At 37.3% G+C, this 12186-nt stretch overlaps 1 protein-coding gene across 1 annotated transcript; it reads right to left on the bottom strand.

The window, feature by feature from the left end:
- Positions 1-296: 296 nt before the first annotated feature.
- SPRY3 (sprouty RTK signaling antagonist 3) lies at positions 297-1163 on the bottom strand (the record flags this gene model as incomplete). The annotated part of the gene is made up of 1 exon (XM_080909580.1): positions 297-1163. The coding sequence occupies one exon, from the start codon at positions 1161-1163 to the stop codon at positions 297-299; it is 867 nt and encodes a 288-aa protein (XP_080765706.1).
- Between the last annotated feature and the right edge of the window lie 11023 nt (positions 1164-12186).

Below are 12186 nucleotides of genomic sequence, written 5' to 3'. Positions count from 1 at the left end.
GTCCTCAGTATCCAAACCTCATGCCCATATATCACCTGAATTTGCCATGACAGCCATAAAAGCTGAGCAGGCCGGGTGTCAGAAGATTTAAGAGTGGGATAGATAGATACTGTGAAAAGGAGCAAGGCATCCTGCACTAGGATATACTTTGCCATTCTCCTGAGGCCGCAGGAACAAAAGAGGTGAGGTCCTAACTTTGGCTAGTTTATTATCTCACACCCTCCCCCAAACATGAGGCCTATGCATTACTGAAAAGGGTCAGAAGGAGAACACTCTGGATCCATCTTGTAGGAAGGTCATACAGACTTCTCCTGGGCCTTGGGGAAAGGTGAACTACTAGAAGAGATTTTTCTGCACACAGTGTTGGTGTGCCTCTTACAGCGGCAGCCTGGTCGACGGAAGCTATCATAGCCCTGCTGGCACAGATGGAGGCATCCACGGGTAGGCAGGTAGCAGCACAGGCAGGGTAAGAAGAGGGAGATGAGACTCATGGCCGCCCAGCGAATAAAACAAGAGCTAGGCCCACAGGAGCAGGGCTCATCAGCACAGTTGTCTTCATCATCAGTGGAGCAGTGGTAGAAGAGGCCCTTGACACAGCAGAGGCAAGTGCCATAATCAAGGAGGCTCTCAGCAGAGCAAAGGCAACGCTGGTTGCACATCCAGCAGGAGGGCAGAGGGCGAACCGCTGTGCAGGGGATACACTTGCAGCGCCCACATTCCTCACAGATAAAGAGGTGATCACTGGGATGCCCTACAGATTGCTCAGCTTCTCCCTTCAGAGCACCATCGACCTTTGGGTGGGCCCCTGCTCCAGGCTGGGTTCTGATGATGGACTGGCCTGAAGGAGAGGGTGTAATGCTGGCCAAGAGCCTTTGATCAGAGGCAGTGGTGCTTTGGGACATTGAGCTGGCAATGCTAGATTGGCTTAGATGCTGAGGCAGGGGCTGCAGCTGATGGCACTGGCTGATACTGCGTGGGAGAGCAGTAGGCATGGTAGCCAGGGACCAATCAGACTTGTGGGTTTGCACAATAAGGGAAGGGCTGGAAAGAGCTTGTTTACAGGGTGCTGGAGGCCGTTCCACATAATCATTGCTAGCATGAGTAGAACGCAGCTGTTCAATAGGCAGAATTTGTTGGAGCTCATCTATCGCTGTGGCATCCATTTTGCCGAGATTTTTGAGCTCTCAGTGATTTGAGGTCAGAGTGGCACTTGTGGTGATTTAAAAAAAAAAAAAAAAAAAGAGCCCTTGTAGTTAAATAGACCTCAAAGCATATCAGAAAATCCTAAGAGAAAAGAAACACAAACAATGTATGAGAGCATGCAAGTCACAAGTTTAGGGAAACCAAGAAAAAGTTAGAACTTAGCACCACTTCATCTTTCAAATGCTGTATTGTAGGTTTCATGTAATACTTTTTTCCTTTTTTATTATTTTTTATTTATTATATACTCTGTATTTACATTTGAAATGTTATTCCCTTTGCCCACCCCACTCCCCTTCCCCCTATGCTTGTCTTCACTATGGTGCACTAGCTCCCAATTACCCTCTTCACCCCATTGCCTTGGCATTCCCCTGCATTGGGAAACCATGCCCTCCCTAGAACAAAGTTCTCTTCTCACATTGATGCCAGACACTGCTATTCTCTGCTACATATGCAACTGGAGCCATGGCCCTCTTAGTGTGTGCTTGATGGTTGGTGTTCTATTCCATGAAATCATGCGATACTTTTATTTTGTAAGTGAACTCACTCATTTTCAAAACAATATGGTCATTCTATCCAAAGGATAAATCAACTTGGGAGCAAATATTAGATAATTCTTTTTTTTTTATTCTATTTTGTGGCTAATCTAAGTTTTGAGCATCTGAATTCTAATAAATATAGAGCCAAATGTTAAAAACAAAGGACATTTCCTAAAGCAATATTGAAGCAATAGAGGAAACCTCAAAGGTCTACCAAGAAAAGCTGCTCATGTGTGTACATAGACAGGTATATATTCAACTGTTCTCCTGCCTCAGCCTCCTAAGTAGCTGGAAGTATAGTTATGCATTACCACACTCAGCTTCCAGAATCAAACATTTTAAAATATACAACATTGGTTGTGTAGTGACAACTACATCAAACTACAATACAAAACCTGAACTATTTTAAACATCACCATAACTATACAATTGCATTTACCAAACAAATACTGCACAGACTGCTTTCCTCTACTTTACACCAAAAATGGCTTTTGTAAATAGATGTTCTTATGCTATATTTGAGCTTAGTTGAACATTAGAAAATATATTCTTACAGTTCCATTGTGCCACAAATGGTTGTGTAGTCCTTCTCCTGAAGGCCTTGATATAGGTAGAATCAACAAATGGTGACCATGCAGAAAATATTTTACAAGTAGTAGACTTCTGTACCTAGAAGACTGAATATTCAAAAAGGAAATGGAAACATGAATCAATGAGACAATGTGGAACATCAGAACACAAAGATCATTAACATGAATACAGTACAAATTTGAAATCTGTCAGATTTTAAATATCCTCAGAATGAACAAATTACTTTTACTGCTATATAATTTGGATAGATTAAATAAATAATAAATAAAAATGAACAAAGAACAGAAAACAGTATATGTTTAGGATTCTATAATAAAGCAAGCAACACTGAAATAAGCCCAAAGTGAAATAATAACAGAAAAAAATAATGATACAGTTCAGAAAGAGTTCAGCAGCTAATAATGGCTATACTTTAGAGGCTTTTGAGGCTATATTCTCACATAAATCTGATTAGCTAAACTTACATCTGCTTAAAAATTAAATAAACATAATGGATGCACCATGACTCAATTATGTTTTATACTTTTGTCAAATCATTTGCTTTCTTTTGGCCTCACTTTCACTACCTATATAATTATAGAGATGGTCCAGATTTCCAAGGATACTACCTTGTAATGGTCTATATATCTATAGCTATGTAATTTAATCATTCTTTTCATCCACATCATCTACATTTCCAGGTTCTTGAGGGTAAGTTGGGCAAAGTGTCCCCTGTTTATTTGGAAAATTCAAAAACAAAAATAGACCCAATTTCTTGCACTTAATATCCTTGCAACCTTCGACCCACAGCTTTACTGAATCTTTATACATAGTTTTAGCATTGGAAATAAATAGACAATATTCATTGGACATCTGCATAAACAAGAACATACTGTTTATCTGGGTTGTAGAATATGTGTTAATGTAGAAGCTTTGGGCTATGAAAAGTATTTGACAAAATTATAAGAAATGGGATTATGTTACTCATCAAATACAGGATGGGTGGAGTGATTCAAATCTTGTATGCTTTAAATATAGCAACATCTACTGGATATAGTTAGATATATCAATTTCTAAAATACATGGAAAATGTCAAGAAGTAGTTACATGAGATAATCATATTATATTCCTAAAACAGGATTATAGTGAAGTCACTGAATACTCAGAGGCATGCCCACAAAGTTGAAAGCTAAACTTGATAGAATCTAGGTCATAATATAAACAACTTAGAATCAATAATAAAAAATATCTAAGGGGGCTTTTGTCTGGTACCAGTAGGTCACATGGTGTTTAGGTTAAAAGGTATCTTAAAATAGTGGTTAGACTTTTTGAGAATAAGAGTTTTTGTTGAATGATTAAAGAATTCTACAATAATGAAGCATTGTTGACCTCAGTTAAGGGGGCTGACAGTATAAAATCAGTTTCTTCCTGTTCTTAAGTTTTTTAATTAAAATGGATTCTGAGATCTAATGTGGGCAGTTAGGATCATAGTAATACTGGAGTTTGGTGTAGTAATTAAAGTCTGGATGACAATAAACTATTTTGATATTCTGGCCCCGCTGAATCAATCTAGCTAAGAAAGATAAACTGAAACAATAGGCACATTCTACAGCAGAAGGTAAGGGGGGAATGTTAAAAACAAATAAGCAAGATACTACTTGTAGACTAGATGAGAAACTACCACTGCATGCATGTTTATTATTCAGGAGCCTACCCATTAAAAAGCCATTCTTTGTGAGCAGCAACACTTAATATACTACTTGTGGTCAATTTGCTATTTTGATAAATGACAAAGAATATACATATCACACATTACTAAATAGCAGTCAATGTGGTTATGAGTCTTGGCTATATAGTGATGGAATCTAGTGATTTTTGTCACGTAGTACCTCTGCAGTAATGAATGATGCATTGTAACCCACCCCTGTCAATCTTGCTGGCCAGGTGCTCATAGCTTTCTGAATAGTTTTTCTATAGCCACGAAATTTGCTATATTGGACCCAAACAGAAATTTCCTTTCTTATTTAGGGACTAGGAAGTTAAACCTATTCATGAAATGGTAATGATTATTAATGAAAGAAAATGTTTTTTTTTTCTCTCTAAAACCTCCAATCTGCCATGTTGAGACAAAACAAGAACTTTTCTGCCCAAAGCTCTTATACACTGATGCCTTAAGACATTTCTGAATTCTATGACAATTTTTTTTGATAGAGTGTGATTCAATGTTGTTTTTTAAAAAAACTGGGAGAAGAAAGAAGGAAGGACTGACTGCTATTTTCTCCCACTCTTACAGGCTCAATGATGTTTTATACCGTACTGTGTAATGGCTGTGAGGTGTGTTTTTTTTCCCCTCTGTACTCTGCTGTTATATACACTTGTTCTCAGAATAACTGAAAGCAAACATAGGGGGAATTTCTGTGATGGCTTTATGTTTTCTTAGTTCTACTATTCCGAAGTCTGCTCTCTAAAAAATCCTTCTCTGTGCAAAAGCATTTGCATCTCTATCAAAGCACACACCTCTTACAAATACCAAGTTGTATATAGTTTACATTACTGACCTCTCTGTTACTGACGGGGCCTCCCTCCTACCGCATACATCTTGCTAGAGCTGCCAGGTCCTCACCACATTTAACTCTTAACTCGTCACATTACTACACCAATCCTATTCATTACTTTAATAGTTTCATTAAGACTTATATAGTTTATTTTAAGCCCCTGAGACTTGCATTTTTAAGAACTTGACATTATTAAAGATATAGGTGCTTTAGTGATGAGTAATGTAAAGAAAAATTATAACACCAAACACATTCATAAGCTTCTAATGGTGAGGAAAATTCTAAGGAGTTAGTTATTCATTTAACACACTAGAATCTTTTTTATAAGCCCCAAATTCTTTTCTACAGCTTGGGTAATGGTCTTAATGTTAGCTTTACTTTGTTGTGTTACTATAGGCAAGTGACCTCTCTATTTCTTCATCTGAAAATGGAGATATATATATGTAGAATTTTAAAGGCCATTTTGCTCTGTTCTAAATTCTGTGCTGGGTTTTGGCTGCATATTTAAGTATCAAATTCTTTCATGAAGAAGTGGTCTCATTTCTTTACAATCCTTTGCTTCCTTACTACTTAATTTTGAATAAATACCTCTAGATCCAAGTCACTCAGATCACTAGATTATGTTTCACAGCTACAGACATAAAAACAGAACTCAGAGAAACAAAAGGTCTAGAAATTTACAATAAAGTCTCACTACATATTAGAATAAAAAAGACAAGGGTATACTTGACTGCTAGTCTATGTCTTATTTCTATTTATGTATGCAGATTACTTGTTGAGAACATGCTTTAATATATTATATACTCCAATGCATATGATAACATGTGAAGAAAGGCAACAATAATTTGCATTTCAAAATGTAATTTAGTACAAGCTTCAAGATTTGTTTTCTGATCATTGAACTTGATTTGTAGCTTTCGTAGGTGAGTAATAATTAGATGTGTGTAAGGAAGTGTACTGTAAATCATTGCCCTAGGACCTAGCAAGTGTCTTTTGACTTAGATATCTGTACAGGTTCTTATTTTGGACAAAATTCCCATATTCCACATAAAGATATGTACACATATCCCCAGGCATGAATCCAGAAATTTCTAAATCATTGCTCTGACTCAATGTAAGTGGGGGGTTATGCCGTGTCAGCTTGCGCCATTTCTTCCCAAGGCAAGATGATGTGATGAAATCCGAATGATGCACAGCCCAGACTTGTGAGCCAATAGCAGACTAGCCCCTTGCTGACAAGGATGCCTGCTGGGCAGCCAGACTGGCCTCAGCAGGGCTCTTCCTACGTCCTCACCTTGGGTGGTTAGGCTGCGCTGTAAGGGGCTTAGGTAAGCACCAAAATGCATTAAAGGGCAACAGACTATATATTAAATTGACATTTGGATAAAAAGGGTTCATACTGAATTTCTATTTTGATTTCCAGTATGGATAATTTCTATAAGAGCTGATTCATTTAAATGTCATTTTAAGGGTTTTCATTTTATTTTACCCAGGCGCTTTCGTGTGTGTGTGTGTGTGTGTGTGTGTGTGTGTGTGTGTGCGCGTACACACACACACACACACACACACACACACACACACACACCGCAGGCTGGAATGAATGGCAATCTGTGCATTGCATAGAAGGAATTCTGAAGTCTTTAAGAGCTAATCCCCGTGGCTTACCTTGAGAAAATGGTTTATCCATGCCGAGAAAAGCAGAAGAACTAATGCTGGATCTGGCTCAAAGGATCTCTTCTGAGTCTTTAGGTTTCTTCACCTCTCTTCGGAAAGTCTGAATGAAAACTCCTTTAGTGGAAGGAAAGATAAAACAGAGATAGTTCTGTCTTGGTCCCTCCGACACAGCAGGAAATGGGGGGGGGGAGAGAGAGAGAGAGAGAGAGAGAGAGAGAGAGAGAGAGAGAGAGAGAGAGAGAGAGAGAGAGAGAGGAGGGGTGGAGGGAGGGAGGGAGGGAGGGAGGAGAGAGAGAGAGAGAGAGAGAGAGAGAGAGAGAGAGAGAGAGAGAGAGAGAGAGAGAGAGAGAGCAAAAAATAAAAAAGGCGGTGTGTGTGTGTCTGTGTGTGTGTGTGTGTGCGCAGGGAGTGAAAATCAGACCTGTAGTGGCAGACACACCGTACAGATTTTACATGCAGAGCTGAATCTTGATGCACGTATTCCCCAAAGAAAGCTTAGCTGGGTAAGTTCACCTCCTCCTCTTTCTCCTCCTCTTCTTTCTCCTCCTCTTTTTTCTCCACCTCCTTCGCTTTCTCCTCCCCCTCCTCCCCCGCCTCTTACTCCTCCCCCTTCTCCTCCTCCAGTTTCTTTCCCCCCTCCTCCTCCAATATTTTCCTTCCCCCTTCTCTTCCCCTCCCCCTCCTCTTCTCCCTTTCCTCTTTCCTTACTTACTCCCCCACCTCCCTTTGGCCCCCACCTCTACCTCCGCCTCCGTCTCTTCCAATCTGTCAGAAGAACCGAAGCAGCAGAAACTGCAGTTGTAGACACAGGGTATCTCAACGGAGCAATAGATACCGCTAGTGGTGTGATTATTTATACAGCTCTGGGTGTGTTGGTATATGATCTGCTGCAGTACGTGTGTAGGGTGAAATTGCACTGTGTGTTCAGCTCAGCTAGCTGGCTGTTTTGTGAATGCAGATTGTTTTTGGAGGTCTTGTGAATGGGTTATAGGGGAGGATGGGAAGGGATTTATTGCTCCTTGCTATAATTTCTTTTTCTCCCCCTCTCTGTGTCGTGGCTTTCCCGGAGCTATAGCTCTTAATGCTTGGCTAAGTGGCGTCATCCAGCTGAAATTGAATCGATCCATTAGAACTCCCCATAGGAATCTCTGTATCCGGTCCCTGGGTAATGACTGAAACAAAATTTAAAGGGAAGAGGGGTTGCAGGGGTGGATAAGAATTTTAAGGGGGGCTTATTTAAATATCTTTACCAATCACAAGGCACTCAACATTTGCTGATTATCTGTAGCTGCAATCTGATAAAGATTGAGCTTCTCCTTTAAGGCCCCCCCCACCTCTTTTCCTCATTCATTCCCACTTTTTTTCAGCACTAATGATTGTCCATCCATCATCCTCTGGGAAACCATTACCCAACCTACATTCCTTTTCTTCCTTCAGTGTGTCATAGATTTAACAACAAATATTTATTAAGTGCCTTCCTTTGTGCTAGGTGTTTTGGATTCCTGCCTTTATAGAGCCTCCTTGGGACTGTCCAAGTTATGAAAATAAAGCAACAAAGCAACCTTAATTTACTCTTAGAAAGACAGATATTTTTGTAAATTCTCTTCAGCCCATTATTTAGTTTAATAAGAAGGGAGATGTCTTCCTTCTCACACCCAGAAAGAAGCATTAGAATAAAATCAAGCCTCATGTTTAAAATAAAAATTTCAGTCCTGCTTCAGTGGCAGAAACTTGGCTGTCAACATTCTTAGAATGCTTTAGTTACCTCATCTATAAAATTAAGACGGCAAATGGTGACAGTTCAAACTAAAACCAACTTGTGAGTATGGAAACTCAGATTCTTAATTTTACTTTAATTCATTGTGTGACCTTTGCAATTTACTACCTCTCTAGAGCCCTAATGTCTACATTAACACAAGGAAATATGACTTAGTAATTGACCTGTCTAGCTTTGTCATATTATTTGCACCCTTTCAGAAGTAATAGAACAACAAAAACTTTAAAAATGTATGTGTTTCTGCATGTGCTCTGTGAAAGTTCTCCATTTTTTCTGTTGATATTTCATATGTATGTATAACATTTATGTACATATATAACTTATAAGCAAATCTAAATGTGCTTTTTTTCCAATTGGAATTACCAGTCAAAAGATTTTCTTATATAATTTCTTCTCTTTTATGGTTAAATCCTTGAAACTGTAGGTTTATGTGCAGGTAAAACATTTGTAAAATATTCACTTAATAACAATTGTATATCAACTATGTGCTAAACACTACTAGCTAGATCCAGGGCAACAAACCAATATTCACAATTTTGGCTTCTCAATTTAGGAGTTATGTATCTGACTTTGGAAAGTTCAATTACCCCTCCTCCCTGAGTCTATTTCTTAAAATCACTCTGCCCTCCAAATATTTCCCTTACTACTCTAAAAGTGATCTCTCAATTGTAATTTTACAATAAACTAATCACATCTTTAAACACTTTATAATAACTGATTGCTCAGATCACTTCTTTTATGACAGTTAACTCAAAGAGATTTTAAAGGTCTATGTCTAAACATTATACAGCCTAAAAATGATAAGACATGATTAAAGCATCATAGAGGTTATAAAAGCAGTGATGGACTCACAAAAAATTAGTATCTGGGAAACAAAAAAGCCTGAATAGGCATACATAAGTCACATGAAGGGTACATATAGAAAGTAATTGTTAAGAGCCAACTAGCACTTGGGGTTCTGAGAATAACACATAAACTGTCTTATGTAAGAGATATATTGAAAATAGGAGCAAAATGTGTAATGTTGGCGAATAACTTGAATGACAGGCAGAATAATTTAGACTTAATGTTTTAGAAATCAGAAATAAAATATTGAACAAAGTAATAAAGTACAAAAATAAACTATGTCAAGAAAGAAGAGGTAGGTGGGATGGGGCTAGTGAGATGGCTCAGCAGGTCAAAGTGCTTGTTGTCAAGCCTGATGGCCTGAGTTCAAATTCCAGAACCCACATGGTAGGAGAAAACTAACTCTTACAAATTGTCTTCTAAACACACACACACACACACACACACACACACACACACACACAGAGAGAGAGAGAGAGAGAGAGAGAGAGAGAGAGAGAGAGAGAGAGAACAGAGAAATAATGTAAAATTAAAATTAAAGAAAGACTCACAGGACACACAATACATTGGTTATGAAGATATTTGAATTAGGTCAGCTAATTTAGAAATTTAGAACACCCTGCAGAAAATTTAAACAACAAAAAAAATTGGTAAGGGTTAGGTTAGGGAATTGACAGTGAAAATGGCAAGTAAGGATGGTATAACAGTAACAATATCATATGGAGAAATAAGAAGGTAAAAATAAGCTTAAAACAATGTTTGGGCTAGAAAAAACTTTATAAACTGTATTATCAAACATCATTATAAAATTGCACTCAAAATCCCAAACTCCTTGCTTATCCTTGTTCTTTTGCATTAATCTATGGAATCTTATTCTACCTTAAAGATCACTTCAAATATGATGTCCTATACAACATTTTCAATATCTTATCATTTGTATTTTTGAACTTTCATAACAGAGGAGTATACTTTCAAGGAATTTATCAATATTTAAAAGATTTATTTTATTTTTACATGTGTCTAGGCTGAGTTTTGAATTTCCTCTGCTATCAAGGATGACTTTGAACTCCTGATCATGCTGCCTCTACCACTTGAGTTCTGGAAGTTACAGGCATAGGCCATCATGCCATTTATATGCTGTAAATCAAGGGCTTCATTGCATTCTAAGCAAGCTCTCTACTAAGAGCTATATTTTCCAGCCAGGTATTTATTACTTCTATTTTGTACTGTAATAGTTTATGTATGTCTTATCTTTACAACTAAGATTAGCTCATTGAATATTCAACCATGTGTCCCTAAGGTATTTTTAATTGTGATTATTGTGATTTTACTGTGTTTTTGAAATAAAAGATAAAATGGGAAGCAGAGCCAGCAAAAGAACCCAGGTTTTCTGATGCTTGGGCCAACATTGTTTACACTGTACAACAGAAGACACAAAAGATGCTAAGATCTTTGAGTTATTTTAGGAAAATATAGAATTGAAGTGATCATGGGATGTCTTAAAGTGAGAACATTTAGAACAGCCTTAATAATATGGGACTAAATTTTGAAAGAAAATCCAGAACACAGAAATTTAGGTCCTGTTAACATGGAAGAAATCATTGGATTTTTAAAAAAATGAATAAAACTTCTGAAATACAGGAGAGTAATATAAAGGATTGTATATCATGTAGAAAGTTAGAGGGCAAAAAGATAAAGAATCAGTACAGAAACCAAATAGCAAATTATCATATGTTGGAAAGAGATCAGGACAGCAGTGTTATAGTATTTCAATAAATACATGAAATTAGGAGAAATGTTTAAAATATCTGTTTTAATTTAACCTTTATAGGCTGTACTCACTATAGGTAAGTAATTGAACAAAAGTTTGTGGTAGAGCAGAAACTTGAACATCAATAGGTTGAGAGAAAACAAAAAAAGTTTAGCATGGTTATATGATTTCATCAACACAGGGAAGCTAGTGAATTGTGAAATAAAAGGAAGGAATTAGTGGGAAAAAAGAGATGAATAGGGGGTTTAAAGTGTTTGTTAGAGCTAAATTCCAATGGAATTTGCAAAGATTGACATTCTGAACCAAAGCATGTTGTGTACTTTAGAGCAAAGGATAGTCACAAGCTTTGCCTTTGTTACATTTTAAAGCAAAGGACATCCACAAGCTTTATTCTTGTTATAATTTTACCTGGAATTACACTGCTGAAAAGAGGGACTTAAGCACCTGAAGCCTGGATAAGACTATGACAACTAAGAAGTCTCCCATAGCTTGATCCAGGTGAATTCCAAGGGTCACAGAACATAACTATGTAGCTAAGCTGTTCTAGAGAAGGCGTTAGAGTCAGATCTATGTCTATGACCTGTTCCATTAATTAGTAGCTGTGTGATGTTTGGCTTAGTTACTTAAGACTTCTGACTCTCACATTATCCACTTGTGAAACTGAGACATTAATTTGTTAAAAAACTGAGTAACTTGAAATGGTATAAATAGAAAGTAATATAAGCACTCAATAAATGGTAAATATTACTATGATTCTTATTTTATGAGAGGCTAACTTCATACACTATGGAGATTCAACTCAAAATGGCATACTCTCAAGATAGTGGCATGTGGAACAGTCATATATATTATTCCAGTGACCACAATGCATGCAGAATATAATATTCTTATAAGAGAAGTATTCTATAAATGGTAATTGTAGAAAAAAAAGAAGTAAATATACAAAACTAGCAAACTTACTTCCATTTTTCTCTTTGTCATACTTTAATACAACTTAAATATTTTATTATTTTTCTTTTTTTAAAGATTTATTTATTTTATTTCATATATGTGAGTACACTGTTGCTCTCTTAAGACACACCAGAAGAGGGTATCAGATTCTGTAACAGATGGTTGTGAGCCACCATGTGGTTGCTGGGATTTGAACTCGGGACCTCTGGAAGAGCAGTCAGTGCTCTTAACTGCTGAGCCAGCTCTCCAGCCCTTATTATTTTTCTTAAGTAAAGAATGAGATCCTTGATTAAGCAATCAGCA

This window comes from Micromys minutus (assembly GCF_963924665.1).
Source record: "Micromys minutus genome assembly, chromosome: X".
NCBI classification, from domain to species: Eukaryota; Metazoa; Chordata; class Mammalia; order Rodentia; family Muridae; genus Micromys; species Micromys minutus.
Note: the sequence above shows the minus strand (reverse complement) of the source record. Positions and strands in the feature narration are given on the sequence as shown.